General features: G+C 38.6%; 1 protein-coding gene across 1 annotated transcript in view; it reads right to left on the bottom strand.

The window, feature by feature from the left end:
* Positions 1 to 5,887: 5,887 nt before the first annotated feature.
* Positions 5,888 to 19,248, bottom strand: part of RGS17 (regulator of G protein signaling 17) — a 28,908-nt gene continuing 15,547 nt past the window's right edge. Inside the window, exons 2-4 of the mRNA XM_009958935.2 lie at positions 11,990 to 12,079; positions 9,858 to 10,092; positions 5,888 to 6,076 (exon numbers count right to left, since the gene is read on the bottom strand). Coding sequence (XP_009957237.1) covers positions 5,888 to 6,076; positions 9,858 to 10,092; positions 11,990 to 12,079 — 514 coding nt within the window. The remainder of the gene's footprint in view (positions 6,077 to 9,857; positions 10,093 to 11,989; positions 12,080 to 19,248) is intronic.

The following is a 19,248-nucleotide window of genomic DNA, read 5'->3' on the forward strand; positions in this document are numbered from 1 at the left end:
GCGAAACTGAAAGACTACCCGCTTGCAAAATATGTATGTGAGTGCAGTGTCTTACGTCAAAGTTTTAAACTGGAAGTCGGTGAAGGTGCAGTCGTGTAGCAAATGTGGTGCGATGGATGTTGTGGGATGATCTTGGCAAAACCCCTCTGGTATGCAGACAGGGTGGCATAGTAACCTTGGTTTAGATAACATCATTAATGAGATTCTTGGCTAAACTCAAAACAGTTTGAAGAACATACTTTATTATAAAAATGTGCAACTATCCATAGAACTTTATTAGGCAGTATTTTACATTGCAGTCATTGGAGGAGTCCAAGTCTGGTCTTTGCTGTTTTGTCCTTGTTCATTTGTAACAAAACTAGGTAATGCTACTTTATGACTAAATTACATTGCTAGAATAACAGTAACTTCCATATGATACATTAGTAAATTGTTATTTTCATGAATGTAATATCAAAAGCAAGAGTAATGCTTGCACACCTAAGTAGCTTCGGTAGTCAGAAATGAAAATGTGAAAGTTTTGTTCCATTGTGGAAATCCAAAGGCAATATGTTCAACATTAGAATTTGTTATCTGGAATATTAAACATTAAAATTAAATGGTTGGGTAAAACTGTTTTCCTGTGGTTGTAAATGCACTACTTCGAGTAAGGTTTATTGGCAAAATACACTGTAGCAACAATGTAGAAGAACAATCACAATCGAGGAGCTTTGTGGAGAATGTGCAGTCTGCGCGGCTAGGCTGGCGCTGGCAAAGAGCTCAGGCCATTGCGTAGGAAATTTCACCCACCACAAGGTTCCCTTGCACTCACTGCTGCCTGCCCATGAAGCTCCCTGAAGCCTTCTTTCAATAGGGTAAAGGGAAAATGATCAAATTTATGCATTTAATAGATGAAATATTGTTGTCTTCTGTAACAATGAAAGAAATTATGAGACTCTTAATGGCTGTGTGAATCCTGCTTGTGAGAGAGGTACACAGACCTCAGGAAACTTAGAATAAGGTGTGATTTAATGTAAAGCTTTTGAGAAGGAAAAACGGTAACGGGAGTCAATGACTGATGGTCAGCCTTTGAATCACCTGAATTGTATCCCTATTTTAAATTGGAAGGAAGGATTTCCACAGAGTGAGTTTATGGATAAAGGAAGGGGCAAAATCTGGCTTTTGCTCTAACATTAAAGTAGTACGCAGGTAATGTTTATGTCAGGGTTTTTCACCAGCTGATTTTGGCACCATTATTGCTTTGTTCTTTCATCCCACAAATGTCACTTCTACTGCTGGCAGAAGTATCAGGGACCTATGTGAATGGGGCCGATGTTCTCTCACTGCAAATGTACTCAGGGTATTGGTAAACATGACTGGAGCTTTGTCACTGCAGCCGTGTCCCAGGATGTGCTAGAGTGCTACATTTGGGTCTCTCCAAAAATAAGAACATCATGCGCTGAGAAAAACCCTATTTTCAAGTTGGTAGTTAGGTTCAAATCAGCTTGGAGCAGACATTGCAGCTGCCTGTCTACGTGCAACCTTAATTTTTTGCTTTGTTGGATTTGGTGAGGACTCAGGCTGTTGTCTGGGTTAACGCTGCTGGGAGGAGGCTCACAGACACTGTAGAGGTGTGAGCTTTACTTCTTGTGGGGTAGAGAGTCCTGAAGTTAAGAGACTTTCTTGTATCAGCTTTGATTGCTTTTGAATTGACGTTGTGGAATACTTACACTAAATGGCTTTTGCAGGCACTTACTGCATCAGAAGCTGCCGGTTCCTGAGCAGGCTCACAGCGTGGTCAGTTCAGCAAGCTGCTCTCACCAAAAGAGCCCCCCACCTTTTTTAGATACAGGTTCCACGGGCAGATGCTCCTTGTGATCAAATCTGCTGCCTAGAGGAGCAAGTTTGAAATCAGGTGACAGCTGAAGCCCTGGCTGTTTAAGGTAGAACATAGGTCTGTTTGCTTGGTTTAGGCCATAGCCTAGCAGACACTTCAGCATGCTTTTAATTTACAACAGAGCTATTGCTAGATTAATTCTGGTCTGTGTCCACTCTCTGTCGTCCTGTGGGTGGACCGTGTGGGCTCCACAGGTGCTCAAGCGAGTTGTGGACAGGCTGTGGACCTGGACGCACTACGGCCACATTTCCACGGTACCATGCTGCCTGGGTTCGGCTGGTTAACATGCAGCGCAGCCGCCTGCGTCACTGACCTGTCTTTTCTCCATCATACTGCCAGTCTCCTTCATCCCATATGTGCCTTCAGTCTAATTTATATACTCTTGATACTATCTGTGGGTTTTGGATTTTCCGAACTACTTTCAGCTCAATTATGGGAAAGTTGACTGTAAACAGCGAAGTTGAACATAATACAATATGTATATTCAGATTCTTTGAAACCTAAGGTCAGGAGTGTACACAAATGCCCTGCTCATTTGTGGCTATTTGGCATTAGGGTCTATTTGACAGGAAAGATTAAACACTGGGCAAAAGTGACAAAAATATAACTCACTTTCTGTGGTGCACTTGCTATATACATTCTCATGAAAAACTGAAATACAAGTTAAATACATACTTATTTTATTCCAGGCTATAGAATAAGTGTATTTAGGCAGTTTTTCAAAGTGTATTGTACACTGCATGCACAATAAATCAGTTTAATAGCTTGACTGTTTTACAATTTGTGTTCAAAGAACTGTATGATAGGCAATGAGATCATGTTACGGTATGACTTGTTGTCCACTTGGACCACATCCATTTTTTCATTAAAAAAAAATTTGGGAAACCAAACTGATAGATGAAACGTATATTAAACATCGTAATATGCGCATATGCTCCAAGAAAGAAACTTCACATCTTATGTTCAAGTTTTAAATCCCTCCAAATAGAGGATTTAAGACAAGAAATTCTGAACGTGATTTCATTGCAGTATTACACTGAAGATCGGTGTAATATTTTTCAAAATGATGTAACAGTTTCCAAATACAGATTTTGGAATCTTATGCTAGAAATCAAGATAATATTTTAGGGCCCGCACACTTTGCTTTAAAACTGTCCTTGAAAGGATGGCTTGTCTATGTTGACAAGAACTTCTGCCTGTGTGAAGCATCTTATAAAGATAGCTTATGACTAGCAGGTCACCATCAAATAGTAACAGTAAGAATATTCAAGTCTACATTTGTAAAGACTTATGCATGCAGTTTTGTCTCTTACACATTGTTTAGGTGTGTGGACTACATGTATTGTGCCTCAAACAACAACAAACTTGAAATTGCACTATGTAAATATATACATATATGATGCTGTATATGTTTAGTACCACAGAAATATAAGTGTAATCAAATGATACTAGACATATGTAGGTCCATAGTTAAATTCCAATTAAGAAAAAAAGCAGAAAAATTCATTTTTTTCTAACAGTATTTCACAGTAGAAGGAGGCAGTCCTTTCTCACTGAATTTTCCCCCCTCAGGATTTGTAAACATCATAGCTATTATTCTATCAGTATAATAATTGAATATTTTATTCATAGTGGTAAGTAGCTAACCAACATGAATAAAGTTGTCATAACACAGTAACACTTTCAGACAAAACAGGTATTTATTAAAAGAAACATTTATAAATATTTTGTCTTGCATTTTAAACTACATTTTCATAAATAACAATATTTAAAAGTGCTGAATATGGTAGGATAGTCAGCAACGCCACTGTAAACAAATCTGTTTTCCACTTTGCAGATTTTTTTTTTTAGATCCCATTTTGTCAAACACTACAACAGTTAAAATATTTGCATAGGGAATAGAGAATAGCCCTTTTAATAATCTCCTGAATTCTATATAAATTACAAAACCAAATGAGTTTAAGAAACAGTTCGTTAAATTGTTCGTATATATATCTCCAAAAAAAGCACACAAGTTTCAAGTAAAAAGAATGATTAAAAAAATTCCCCAGACTTGCTATTTGAAGCATGTTCAATAAATTAAAAAAATGAGAGGTAGTAAAACAAAGGAAAAAAATAAGCCCCAGAAGATAAACTAAGACCTACGTCCTACCAGTTACTGTATAGCAGCAGACCCGCCTCAGCAGCAGCAGCGGCTGCAGCAAGAGCCGGCACTGGAGGCTGCCTGCAAGGAGTAACTGGGTGGTTGGAGCCAAGTGAGTTGGGGCTAGATTCCACTCAAGGACACAACTGCCAGACCTTCTAGTCCCATCGAAAGCAGTGGGCTTATGCCACGTTTAGTCCTATGTAAGTGAGAAGAACCTTGCCTCTTAAGCCTTAGTATAAGACCAGAGTCATCAGTATTAAATATATATATACACATACATACAGAGATATATATATATATATTTAACAAGTATTCAAAGCCATTTCTTGGTATATCTTTAGCAGTTTGCGACGGATGCTAACGCTCATTTTGCTTGTATATGGTAGGTATGAAGATGGGGTTTTTTTAAGTTCCAAGTCACTGTCTCTTTAAACATCAAAATGCATCCTAAAATTGGACATTTTTTGATACAAAGGCCAAGCAAACACCTATTAAAAACACCATGGCAGCCAAGTGATGGGAATACCATGCTGCCTTAGCTCTGGTTAAGGGCTCAGTACAAGATTCTTTACCCAGGAAAGACACCCGTTGCGTTTCCTAGGTATGTTGCTTGGGTAAGGACCATAGGTTTAGGAGCCCTTGAAGTTTGGTTTAATATTACTCTCCAAACCCCTTGTTTTCAAGGAGTTACTCAAAATCAATGAGGCTAGAAGCTAAGATAAGTCTTCTTCAACCCACCACCTCGTAAAACATTACTTTGTTTAAAAACATTTTTACTGGATTCACCTTTCAAAAAAAAAAATCTTACAGAACAGGTGCAGTTCATCAAAATGTTCTAAAATGCTCTAAAATGCTACATGTAGGCAATCTTTTATTAAATTTCTTTATTCAAAAAACTAAATTATCAAGCTTTTTGTTGTTTTTTTTTTGTTTGTTTTTGTTTTTGTTGTTTTTTTTTTGCTGAAGTACATAACATTATACAACAGTGTTAGAACTGGATAGCCAGTCTTTAATAAATCAATTACAGTATCTGACATCTGAAATGTACATTGAAAATCTTTGTTCTTTTAACAATTAAACAATATCAGCGCATAGATTGTGTCACCCAGATACGGATCCCTTTAAGTGGTTTGTGCTTTTTTTTTTTTTCTTCTTTTTTTTTTTTTTTTTTTTTCTTTTTTTGACATTGCAAACTCTGTAATGAAAATGCCACAGTTTTGGCAGTGAACAACCAGAGGAATCCTCCGCTTGATTTATTTTAAATAAACAGTGATAAATAGCTCTTTTTTTCTGTACAGAAATATTGGCTTCAAAAAGTCAGTGTATTGTACTCAGTAGAGCATGTTGAGTAATGCTACACCTTAAAAATTGGCTTTTTTCAGTTACTGATGTTAAAAAATGCAAGCCTCTCTGGTTTGCTGCAATTGTTTCTATGTACCATAAGACTGTATTGCACAAAAAAAGTCCTTAAATACAGAGATAATTTATGTTATTGGATTAAATATTGCAACAACTAAGTGGTAAGTGAAGCAGTTTTACCTTGCACATGCAGTGTGAGGATACACAAGGAGACTGTTCATAAAACTACAAATACATCATTGCAATCTTGACTGCAGTAGGGTGAAAGGAGTGTGAAACAAATGTATTTTGGCAAATCCATTGTTCCCCTCCCACGCCATCTCGAGCAAGGAGGACCTTGGTAAAAATGTAGACAGAGACCGTAATATGTATTTGTTTTCTTCACAGTAGCCTGAGAGTGCTAAACTGTAGTTCTCCAGGAACCCAGCTCCAGATGTTATTAAACTACTTTTCTTCCATCCCACCCACCCCCAAAAAATCAAGTTATTTTGTTTGTAAATTAAAAATTAAGTTTCAGAAGTAGAGCCTGTAATACTTTCAACAAGAGACTTATAAATCTGAGAGTTCAAAAACCTTGGAAAAGAGTCTCTGTGCATTAGGGTGTATATCTGGAGTTGGGCATCTTCATACATGTGTGGGCTGGGATCCAACAAATTTCTGTTGATCACTTCTCTCACCCGGGAATCAAGACTAACCTGAAGAAGATGAGAACAGACTAATATTAAACAGTAATATCGGAAGGGCTGTTATGCCTATCTTTATTTCTCAGGGCCCCGTTGAACATGCCGAGTTTATCAGTTTATTCAAGTAATGCTCTGTGCTTATTTCAGAGCCACCACACAATTAGACTGAGACCATCAACTCTATTTTGGTTTTGCCTTGGTCTTTGCATGCATCTTAAAATCCGTAAGATGAAATGCAGCTGTATAACAGAATAAATACAGTGCAACTAAATAAACCTCTGCAGTAGCCTGTATTTCCCAAAATATGTTATTTCACCTTCAAATTTTTTTTTTTCCACATTTAAGATTATTTCTCTGAAATGAATGATAAATGATGCTCATTCAGAGAGCTGGAATATTTTTTTTTTTCCTGACTGTTTGTGGTTAAAGCTTTAGAAGCTTTCTATTCAGCATTCTCATCTGTTTCCCCTACAGATTTTTTTCCCTGTTTTTTTCAGGCACTACACTTGTTACTAACAAAATTATCATTTTTATCATGTTAATCTCCCCATTAATATTAAGTATTTCAGATTTGTTCTTCTTTTCAAGACTCTCTAAGATCTGGTAATTTATACTTTCAGGACACCATATGTCCATATTGAAGCTGTTAGCAAGTTTCAATTTTAGCTTCTCATTTACTTTCCATTTGTAATGAACTCCTGTGCCTAGGCAGAAAAGGGCATATTATGCTTGGGATGAATGCATAGATGATTTTAGAATATAATTTAAAAATCTGAGTGAATGTACAGCTTATCTGCAACATTCTCTAAAAACAGTAAAGCTCATGCCTTCTGGATTAAATGAAACGGCAGTAGCAGGAAAGCCCACCTGGGCCAGCAAGGGTTTACTCAGCTAAGAAGAAAAAAGGCTGAAACATTGAGTAAAGAAATATCTGATTTACACCAGGTTGCAATCTGACCCACTACTCTGCAACCATATAAATAGGTATTAATATTGTCTGAAGGATTGAGTTCAACCCTGGAAAGCTCCACGTACCAAGATACCTTGATATGTGAAGGATGCTAACTGAGATGAAAACTCAGACCATGTGTGGATGTGCGAGGTTGTGTGTTTTCATATGTGGTGTAGCAAAGTCTTTGGAATACAGTGGTATGGTATTGAGGAGTAAACATACATTTTCATTATATCTTGAGCACCAACTGTAGAATCTGGCATTATTGGTTTGTTGGCATGTTGGAGTACGTTACTGCCACAGCAGGCAAGCTCTTTGTCCTCCAGTATTTGCTGTTACTTGGTTATTGGCCACAAGGCACAACTGCGATGCAGCCTAACTGCGAGTAAACTGTTGCCTATTCGTGGTACCAAACCGTACCTACTACGCAAGCACGCCGTCTCTGCAGAGCATCCGTTACGCCTGCTTAATGCACGCGCCCCGTCTAAGCGCTCATTGCTACGCCTGCACGCAGCCCGCCGGGCGCAGCAGGTGTCCCTGCTGCACACCTCCCTTTCGGGTGGGCAGCGGTGCTGCACCTGCTGCCGCCACGAACAGCCTCCCACCCCCTCCCACCCTGGGAGTGCTGGTATGGCCGTCTGGGCAGCCCCACAGCTCGCGGAGTCAAGGAATCGATCCATCTGAAAGTGACATTTCTCTCCTGGGCTGTTTTTCAGCCCAGGCATTTTTCTGATGGAATCCATTGTCTAACTAACGTAGCTGTGCCAGCAGACCGGACTGCACAGCAGGAATGAACAGACTGGTGGGGCTGCTCGGCCAGTGACTACCTGTTTTTAGACACAACAGCATGCAGGGGTGTTGTGTTATGGTTGTTTTGAGAAGCAGTGGTGCAGCCATGTGTCTTCGGAATTTATTTGAATAGATTTCCACCCTAGACCATTTTGTCTCTGTAGCACAGAAATGACACACTAAGATTTAAGCAATTCTCCCCTACACATATGCACACGCATGTATCTTAGCAAAAACAGTTTGTGCAGCTAGCTAATTGGTTCTGCATTATCAAATATAGTAACTGGGATAAAAAGCTCAAGTTTGGCAGGATGGTGGGCTTTTTTGCCATTGAATATAGTAAAAGTTAATTGCACTTATAGAATGAAAAAAAAATTAATTATGGAACGATTAATTTGCATTGTAGTTTTTCAGCAACTCACTAAAGGCAGATGGCAAAACCACTTGGAATTACTAAAGTTATTTCCTTGCTAAACAGATGAATACAAGGTATCTGTTTAGAACACTGAGACCTTTTGCCTCAATAACTTCATCACTGAACAAGTGATGCTGAATATTTCAGCTCTTATGCCAAAAGAGAACATCCGGAACGGGATGCCTGGATAAACAAGAACTTTTCAGCTCCCATGCTGATCTAAAGCACTGCAAACAGTTCTTGTTTGCCTCATAAGATTTCCAGTAAGGGCAGGAGCAACTGGATTGATGGCATCCACACGTCCAGTGCATCAAGTTTGTAAGTAGTTTTGTTAAACCCTAAGACAAACAACACTTAGTTAGTGTTTGAATTTTAACTGCTGGTTCATAGAATCATAGAATCATTTTGGTTGGAAAAGACCTTTAAGATCAGCAGGTCCAACCATTATCCTAACACTACCAAACCCACCACTAAACCATGTCCAAAGCACCACACCTGTATGTCTTTCGAACACCTCCAGGGACAGTGACCCCACCACCTCCCTGGGCAGCCTGTTCCAATGCCTAACCACTCCTTCAGTAAAGAATTTTTTCCTAATATCCAATCTAAATCTCCCCTTGCGCAACTTGAGGCCGTAACCTCTTGTCCTGTCATTAATTACTTGGGAGAAGAAACCATCTTAGCTTAAAAAGACAACTGAGCAGTCAGCACATATATATGTACTCGAGATGTATTATAAGAAAAACTCATTACTAGCTTGCTGTACTGGCAGTTATCTCACTCCAAAGCAAAAGTATACACTATGGCACAAGACAAGACAATGGAGCTATAAATTGCTGTTGGATTCATTCATATGAATGAAGTTGCAAATTATTACTGAATGCAGTGCAGAAGTAAAACATAGGAAGCAAGGTCCACGGTGAGCATAAATGAGTAGAGAATCAGATGCAATGCACACAGACAAGTCAAAGGAGCTAAAGGTACATGACATGGCCTAAGAAAGACTCTTCTATAGTCCTTATATGTTTATATGTCTCTCTATTTCAAAACATGGTTTGATAGGGGATGGTTTTTTTTTTTACTCCAGGTGAAGATAATTTCAGAACTTGTCTATTTCAGTTTAGGGGTTGAAGAAAATCTTATATAATATTTCCTAGATATTATCATACCTTTCATTAGAGAAAATACATGGTCTCCATTCCTGGACTTTCACATAGGAATAACCAGTGCAACTTTGGATTTTCTCCCAGACAGCTGTTGCAGCAGATAGATCTATGATGATTCTGATTTAAATTCCTTCATTTTGGTGCCTTTTCTCCAGAAATCCATTTGCATTACTTACTTCCTCTGTCTGGCAGGCATGTAGCTTTACTGAAGAAGCATACCTATTTCTCAGCCTTCTCTTACTGGAGTTTTTTGTCTTACAGAGAGCGTTGAGGTGGTGTGGCCAGTGATGCTAAATGGCCCGGCACCTGTGTCTCTACTTTTTCTGTCCCCTCCTTTCCTGATTTAATGTCCATACTAAGACTTTCATCTGACAGATCAGGCAGACTTTCAGACCCCCATCTGGCAATCTAGGGTATAACATTTCTGCTCTGGAATAACAGAAAGTGCAAATGTAATGTTTACAGCTTTACCTCTTTTGGTGATAGTATAGAAATGTAATCTTCATATATAAGTCTTGCTTTTTCTTCAATAACTTTCTTGTTCTGCTCCTTCTTTAGATCTTCACATGCTAGCCAGAAAAGCAGGTTCTCCTCACTATACTCTGTTCGAAGAAACTCTCTGAAAAGGTTTCTCCCAGCTGGTGTTTTCATCATCTTGTCAAAATTCTGAGCCCAAGACAAAATCTCATCTGCAGTAGGGTTTTGGCTGCAAAAGCAAAGTATCATTACAAATATGCTTCCATTTCTGTAACAGTGTTTTCATACATTTGTCCAAAAATTCTCCTTTCAACTGCACTTTAGTCCACAGTGAAAACTGGAAGCAACAAGGCTTCAGTAGTGACTGGGGAATTTTGTTCACTCTTGTGCATTCATTATCTCAATAGCCTGCTAAATGTGTTTCATGTTATGAGACATGCCCTTGGCTTTCTACAAGTTTTCTACTAGCGTTGTTAACCATCAGACTGAAAGACAAAATCCCACAACAGCATTGAATTCCTGCCTCTACAGTAAAAGATGTGATTTCAGGGAGCTGGCAATAGACTCTCTTTCATGAGGGGTTTAGATGACACCTGATGTCCCTGCCTGCTTCTGATGGTGTTTGGCTGGTCACTGGCTGCCACATGATTTGGTTCAGGAAAGACAAGAAAAACAAAAGGCTCTTGGCAGCCAAGAGCATACTAATGAGGCCCAACGAAATTGTAATTCAGAGAGCTTTTAAATTAGCATATTTCTCTGTGCTTGTACCTAAGGGTTGCTAAGCTTCCCTCTGTTTGGTGCTAATGACCTGAATGATGATCTGTTGGCACAAGATGTGATGGATGTTGCTGGCAAAACTGGAGAGAGAAGAAATGGGGAAAGGTCCTTATTCCCATTTTCTGAAGGAAACAGTTCATGGCTTGTAATAGTGGATGCATTGGATAAATGATCAGAAGACTAACTTGGGTCACTAACCCATTAATGTACCAATGAATAGCTTGAGAAGGTAATACTCCAAGTTACTTAACAACATTTAAATATGGTTTCAAACTTAATTCTGAGCGCTTATCCACCCTTTCCTGATAGGATCCAACAGAAGAGCTTTACTAGATATTGTTAATAGCTTCTGTGTAATCATATTGCACAATAAGTGACATTTGTCTATATGATTTCTCTTCAAGTCCATTTATCAACTCGTACTCTGCATGCAAGGCAGACTGATGGGAACCTATTTGTGATAGCTTTTTGTCAGCCCAAAAGATCTAATCAGTGAGAAAGTGATCAACATTTAAACTATCCAGCAAAATAATTGTAATCTGCACCAAAAAGTATAAACATACAGATTTGAAGGTGAAAAGTCCTCTCTCTGAGGAGAGTGAAAAGAACCAGCTGGGGTGGATGGAGCTGACATGCAACCTGTGCTCTCTCATTGTCTGTGGGGAAGTCCTCTTCACCGCAGTGTTTTGTGGAAATTTCTGCCATTGTCCTCTCATAAATGGCCATGAGTAGGAATGAAGACAATGAGTTGTTTGGGTTCCTTTACCACCAATCACATCCGCTAGAGTTAAGTTTTAATTTACTTTTTCTGGGATTAGAGAACTCAAGGCCACTGATAGGTTAGCATTTTTCTAACACAATAAATGTGGGCCCAAGCTTTAGACCAAAATAGAAGCTCAGACTTTCAGAGTGTGTTAGCCCATTTTTCAAGGTATGTGTTTCCTTGGTTAATTCCAATGAAACCATAGTCCAAGCTGTTTTATGAAAGGTAGCCATGTTAAAAATCTGACTGTGAAGTACACTTGTGCCCGTTATTTTTTTTTCCTTGTCTGGATAAACAGAAGAAGACGATCCCACAGGTAGGCTTCTTATAGAGACCCACAGGTCTATGGAACGATCCATGCATATCCCATTCCTCCCCACAAATAAGAAACTGTAAGTAAGCCTGACTTATGAATGTCTCTGCTGGCATTTCATTGCCAGGACAGATTCTGCTTCCTTTTGTATAGAATTTTTTGGAGGAAAAGTAATTAAAATGACACTCCTGAAACATAAAACCAAAGGCAATTCTTGATATTAGTTATAGGCAAATTAAAAACATTTACTAAACAACAGTTTGATCAACTTACCATTCTTCTATGACTTGGATACTCTCCATTTTGGTCGTATGTGTTGGCCTTCCTGCATTATCTCCTCTATCTTCATTCCTAACAGTGAGGCTGCAATGTAGTACAACACTTTATTTTGTCTAGAGAAAGTTAATTTAAAACAATGACTATAGTAATGCAAACTTTTAAAAGATATAAACCTGTATAAAATGTAATTTTTCACTCTTGCCCCTAAAATTTTGGAGAGAAATTTTTGATAATTACTTTTCCCTTTAATGTTGATGAATATTAATTAACAGTTGCTATTAGCATGTGTAATTTTTTACAAGATTACAGTTTATCCACTGAAAGATGAACACAAACTTAGAGGTCACTTTTGGAGTGATTTCACTTAGTAAACTGAGAATATTAGTAACAGTAAGGGTAGGGGGGATAAGAATATCTGAATTGGACATTGATGAGGCTTTGATGACCCACCAGTTCTGGATAGCTGTTCATTCTTTATGAACGTTCCCTTTTTTCTCTCCAGGATACGGTGGCAGTACATGGCTTAGATACAACATGTGGCAGATCCTTATGATTTCCTCCTCTGACCTAAATTTTTCATTCAAAAAAGTAGAGCTTACTGGCCTCTCAACAGAAAGGCATCCATTACCCTCATATTACCACAAGCAAGGAAAACAAAAACTTCCTTTATGTAAGGATGTGTTTAATTTTTTTTGTTGTTGTTCTTCTTCTTTTGAGCTAGTAACTAGCATCGCTTATTTTTCTGCCAATATCTTTTTAATCGGATTTGCTCTAGTGGTAGCGACTTCCTCTGTGTGAGCTCTCTATAAATGTTCTGGAGCATGGTATAGCCAACAAAATCACAATTCCTGATGACTACTGAAATAAAACATATTTTGAATGATGTAAGTATTCATATAGTAATCCTGTTTCCAGTAATTAAGCTTAAGAAGTGGAACACAGTAAGGAGATGGAGATTTTCCTGTATCAGGTATTCCCTATGTGTCCAATTGAGAGAAAACAAGCAACCAAGCCAAAAATTCCCCCCTCCCAATCCCAAGAGAGCTCATATTTTGAATATTGAGTATTCACCATATAATGATGCTCTCGGTCATCATAAGTGGCAATGCTGGTAGCATAAAGCTTCCCCCTCCCCTACTAAACTGAATAACTTCTGCTCAGCTCTAAGAAGAAATCCCATCTTTGAGACATTTTTAGCACAAATAACCTTTCCTTCTAGCCCCTCTGCATTTATGAGCTTCTTCAACATTTTTTCAAGTGTTTGGCAGATTTAATAAGTGATCTCAAATACTATTCTGAAAACTGGAAGTTTAAGCTTCCAGGTAAAGCAGAGCATATATTAAGACTTAAACATTACAAAGACATACACTTTCAAATGAAGCTGTTTGATACTGGTTGCTCCTTCACTTACCTGCCAAGACCTTAGTTCAGGCCCTTGGTCCTGCTTCCCCTGTTACAGCGTAGGAATGCAGCTCCAGTGCTGCTAAGGTGTTAGGGTGTCATCAACTGCTGCAGGAGAAACAACACATCCTGAACTCTGGGGTTGGCAGGTAAAAAGCCTTTCTGTCTCCTCTGACCTGTTGCTCATCAGTCTATAGAGGGAGCACCCAGGAAAGCCAATGAGAGTTCCGTATACAGGAGTAGAAAAAAAAGGGACCATCCACTTTCTGTCTTGTAATCTTTAAGTCCACACATGTAACTTCTGAGGGTCACCTTGCATCTAGCTGGAGCACAAAGTTGGGCTGAGGGAGAGGCAGGGAAGACACAAAGCTTCTCTCTCTCCCTCCCTCCTTTGCAGTCTGTAGGTAGAGCAGCATTTGTGTTCTCTGCTGGATGCAGAGAACTGAGTGTCCTTCGGTTCCATGGAAGAGTAACATCACGGAAGGAGGAAACAGCTCATGTAGGTTGGGAATGTAACAGGGTGTTCACCTGCATCTGTCCAAAAGAGAACGAAGCTGCCCATTGTCTTTCCTCCATCACATGAGCAGCAGCTAAGCTGTACTGAGATAATTTACTCCGGGCAGTAGACATCCAGGGTTTGGATGCAGAGTCTTACTGGAAGTAGAATGCGACTCATCTGAGAGCAGTTAATCTACACTGCTAATTTAATTTAATGTCTGGGATCAAATACTGTCTGTTTTGCTCATGCAAAATCTCTGCTAAACTTAGGAAAACCAGCATGGGCTGCTGCAAGTGGAATACAAGTAGTGAGTGGTGAATAAGAAAGAGAAATAGGCAAATGGACAAGAAAGCTGTGTTGATTTCATTGCACGTTTTTATCAAAGGAGTAATGGATAGGCCCTATGCATTTTGATTTTCTACAAGACTACAGCTCAGTAAAAAGTTCAGATGCTGGGCCCAGAAGGTAGGTAGAGTTTTCTGGTATCTATACCAGAGTGACAATGTGAGCGTTGCAGAACAGAGAAGTTTCTAAGGAAAGAAGTGTTATACTTGGTTGGAACAATTTCTCAAGTTTTAAAACTGTGCTAAATTTATAATACACCTTGGCCTGAATTCTGCATTGTGTTTCCAGTGACAAACGCTAGCACTACATTTCAACTTTTATTTATCTACATCTGTCAAGGCTGGAGTTCCATCAGATACATTAGTTTTGATATGTTTTTCCTGTGAAAGAAACCATCATTTTTATACAGAACTACATTCAATCAGACATGTTCTGTTTTCACTCAAGGAACTGGTTCATGTGTGCTTAGGAAAAAAAAATTAAATATTTACGCATATGTGACTGCCAAGCTAATTTGAAAACAGCCTTTAAATAACTCTGATCATAATGACAGATTGCTACCTTTTACCTCAAAATGACAACACTACATTGCTATTTGCTATGTTGCTATCTTCAGTTGAAAATACCCTATCTGTTCACATTTCTCTGTGGAATTCAAGCAGTGCTCAGCAGCAAAGGCACCCTGCATATTTGGAGTTGGTGTCCTTGACACATTATTCCATCATGGAAGCAAGCTAATTATGTCAGAAGAATTATGCTGTATAGTGTAAAACTAAACAGAGTAAGGGTAACAGGATAAAGATTAACAAAATGATCTTACTTCCTTAAGGCTTTAAGAAGAGGAAATTGCTGATAAGCCTTATCAAAAGTAGTTAAATGAAAGGGAGGTGTTCTAGAGAGACATCTGATGTAAATTAATGTATATGGTGCCATTATTATTTATTAGTTGGAGCACCTCCAGCAGAAATTTTTAAAATTTAGAGATGTAAATTACCCATGATAAAAGCACAACAAAACTTCTAATGCCTTAAAAAGAGAGAGTTTGGGGTGTCTAAAGGCAGAGTTTAAGTGGAAAGCACAAGCACTGTTTTTTCTGTTCCTATGGAAGGTTTGTTCTGCTCACTTTCATGCTGATTTTACTGGTCTGAAGAGCATGGTAAAAAGTACTTCAGCAAACCCACATGGCCTGAGCTCGATGTACCTTTCAAATATATTTTGGGTTCTTGACTTCTACAAAAACGATAGTTTCTTTGACTACTGCAGTGGTATTATTATAAGAAATTTCTGTTTGGACTGAGTGCATTTCTATTTTGCGGCTTCACAGATTTTATAACTAAAAACATTAACGACCAGGGACTACTTGAAGAAGTATACAAATTGAACAAATTACCACATATAAGGTTAAACTGGTCCAGGCTCCTAGCCGATGTGTTTTTGGAGGAACTACTAGGATTCAGAAAACCAACTTTTATTTATTTAGCTACTATTTTTCGGCTGTTAATATTCACATTCAGCAATTAAATAATTGTTCTGTTGAATAATTACTTAGCTTAATTAGTATTGCAAGCCACTGGTGCATAGTAAGGTAAAAAAGCCAAGCTAACTGGATAAAATCATCACAAGAGCTGGACTAATTTAAGACCAAAAATCTCACTGACTTTTCCTCCAGGTGTTTCCATCTGGTGGTTATAGCCTTTTTCTAAAGTTGCTTAGCATCCCTACTGCTGCACTTAACCTTCTACTGCTATTAAGAAATGGAAAATCAATTAGAGCTTGGACCTGATCTTTCATTCTCTGTACATCCAGTAAACAAGTAGTCTTTAATTGCTTCCCAAGGGTCAGATTTATGTGTACCAGTAGCCTAAATCTGATGAATCAGTGAAATTACTGTTATCACTATGGCAAGAAAACTATGCCATTGTGACAGGTGCTAAGATTAATATTCTGCCCATGCATGACTAACACCAGTTACTATTCACTCAGGTATTTTCTCAGTTATGTGCATCATATGCAGTGTATCAGCACAGTATTTTGCAATTTTGTCTAGCACTGAAGACAATGTGACCATTAAAGCTGCTTGCCTTCGTGATGTTTTTTGTGCTGCCATGAAGGTAAGGAGTAGAAATCAAACTGGGACACTGTGAGCTAGTTGGTAGGCTATTGGGTTGCCATTCAGGAGATCTGTGCTCAATTCCTACTTCTTGCCTGAAGTTTGTAGATGCTAGGCCCTGCAGAGCAATGACTGCATTTTAGGCTGAATCTGTGTATGTTACACAGTAGAGCCACGAGCCCTCTAGCCACCACTGTAACACAAAAACTTTCCTTATTCCAGCCCAAAGGCCACATGAAGTCAGTTGCACATACATCATCTAAAGGCAGAATTTGGTTTTCAGATAAAAATCAATATTCAGTTAAGAACCTCTGAAAAACAGATGTTCTGACATGTTTCTTCCAGTGATCTACCCTTTGAAAGAGTGTATCTCACTGGCACCACTCTTCACCTTATCCTACTCCTATGAATTTTTATTATGATCAGATTAAGGGACAAAACATTTTTAGGTCATAGGTCCAAAAACCAAGAAGGATATTTTTGATGCTCGAGTCCAGCTTCCAGTGCAAGTGATCTACAGGCAGGACTCCCATAACTTAGATAATGGTGATTTAGTAGATGTATATTAAGTGGAGACTTTCTTTAAAAAGCACAACACTCTCCCCCTCAAAAAAACACAAGAGATGAAGATTTAATTGTGATTTTAAGATTCCGCTGGTAGATGATGTAAAATGGACATTCACCTAAAATATTGACAAACACAGGCTGAATTTACCAAATAGATTCAGATAGGAAATACTTTTTCAGGGTCATTTGGAGGAGAAGTCCTCCTTTAAACGAGCAGGTTAGTGCACTCATTCAGGATTTGAAATATCCTTTCTGTGGGACTGCGGTGGGGTAGATGTCTTTCAAGCTGTTCTGAAGGTATTCCACTTTGGTGAAAGTGATAGAACACGCATTATACAAGACAGACACAGGAGACTCTTAACTTAATGGCAAATCATTGTATAATGAATACTTTTAAGCATTTTATATGAAGTACAATATTTTAAACATCCCTGAGGGAGAGCCTGAAAACAAGGATATATTGGTGCATTTTCCTGAAGTGAGGGGAAGGTGGTTTTGAAAACTCTATAACAAAGATGGGTGCCAACCCTGGATCTTTCAGCTGGGTAAATACCTTCTCTCTTTAATGCAAAGTGGCTGCATCCCTGCCTATCTCCAAGCTCTTTGATTCCTTGTCAGGCTTAAAACATGCTATATGAACAGAAAAATATTTTTCCTAGTTTTAATTCGGATGCAGAAAAAGTGCATGCCAGTATCTTTTTCAGTTTTGATTATGGTTCAATCTGACCAGACTGTCTTCAACACTGTGGTTCAACAGTCAGTCATTGAAAAACCACTTGTTTGCACAGCTCTATTCACAAGTTCACTCCTACATGCTGAGGCAGGCTCTGGTAGAAGTCAGAGATAGATTTGGTCCCCGTATGCTGTATGATAATGCATCAGACAACTATACTGGCACTTTTCAATTTCTTTCATGAAACCAAAGATAGAATTCTTTTCTGACACCTTGTTTTTCTGACAACTGGAATATTTAAGCCTGACGGCAATGAAAACTAGTCCTGGCTGTGTTTGTTTATGGGCAGAGAAGCATGATGATATAGAGCAATAATAATGAAAAATAATTGCAATATTATCATGATCCATTCATAAAGAACAATACAGCTATGTTAATCTCAAAATCACTTAGAGTCTAGTCAGTAATGGTACCTTCTATTTCCCTTTTAATGGCAGAAAAATAGGCATCCATGAGAGTGAAATATGAACAATGTTACCCAAGGATAACGTTTTTTTTTTAAGCTGAGTAGATTCCACATTAACATAAGGAAAAAACTTTTTCACTGTGAGGGTGACAGAGCACTGGAACAGGCTGCCCAGAGAGGTTGTGGAGTCTCCTTCTCTGGAGACATTCAAAACCCGCCTGGACGCGTTCCTGGGTGATCTACTCTAGGTGGTCCTGCTCTGGCAGGGGGGTTGGATTGGATGATCTTTCAAGGTCCCTTCCAACCCCTAACACTGTGATTCTGTGTAAAGGGTAAAAAACCTGCTTCGATCAAAGTTAGGAAAGGAATTTGCTTTTTGTCACAATAAGTTAATAACATCTCGAATAATTATTCTGAGAAAAACTAGAGCTACAGTCATGATTCTTACGAAGAAGCAATGCCTTGCTTTAGGTATTTTCACTGGCTCAGATAAACTTGCATTATATTCTTCAGGCCTCTGGCTGTATTAGAGAGAAAGGGGATGCATCAGCCATCAAAGCCATGTGTTGTAGTCTCTTATCTCTGACCTCAGAGAATGTATCTCCTTGTAAGAATAGCAAGACAGACTAAAGCACTTAGACTGTTGTAAGAATACTGGTATATGCAAAGAATAGAAGTGCCGAGCAAACTTCAGCCAAATTAGTGGCACTAAATGAATTCTAGAGCAGAGGCTTGCATGGACCGCTGGAGGTCCACAAGGCCAGCATAGGTGATCTGCAGTTTATCCACAGAAAGACATGAAAGTAAAAACTGCAATCTTGGTATTTCCATATGCCTGCGTTGGCTGTCTGTGAGAAACTTTGGAGGGGAACGGTGGTCAAGAGCCTTTGGAGTCCTTTAATTAAATTGATAAGAATCTAGTCTTAACTCAGTCAGCAGAACATGGTATTTTTTGTTCCAAAGAAGAAACAGATCAAAAAAATGTGAAGGGTTTTTTTTGGGAATTAGTGTCCATCCTAGTTCTTTAATGAGACAAGATTTGCAGATCTTCACTGAATTCAGTAAAGAAATACAGGATGTAAGATTTTATACTGAAAACAAGTTAGAATTCTAGTGAAATATAGCTACATTCTTCTCTGAGTAAAAAATGAATTGTCTTGCGCTTAAAACTAAATGATGGAGATTGTGTTTA

The sequence above is a fragment of the Leptosomus discolor genome, chromosome 2 (genome assembly GCF_034619465.1).
Source record: "Leptosomus discolor isolate bLepDis1 chromosome 2, bLepDis1.hap2, whole genome shotgun sequence".
Lineage (NCBI taxonomy): Eukaryota > Metazoa > Chordata > Aves > Leptosomiformes > Leptosomidae > Leptosomus > Leptosomus discolor.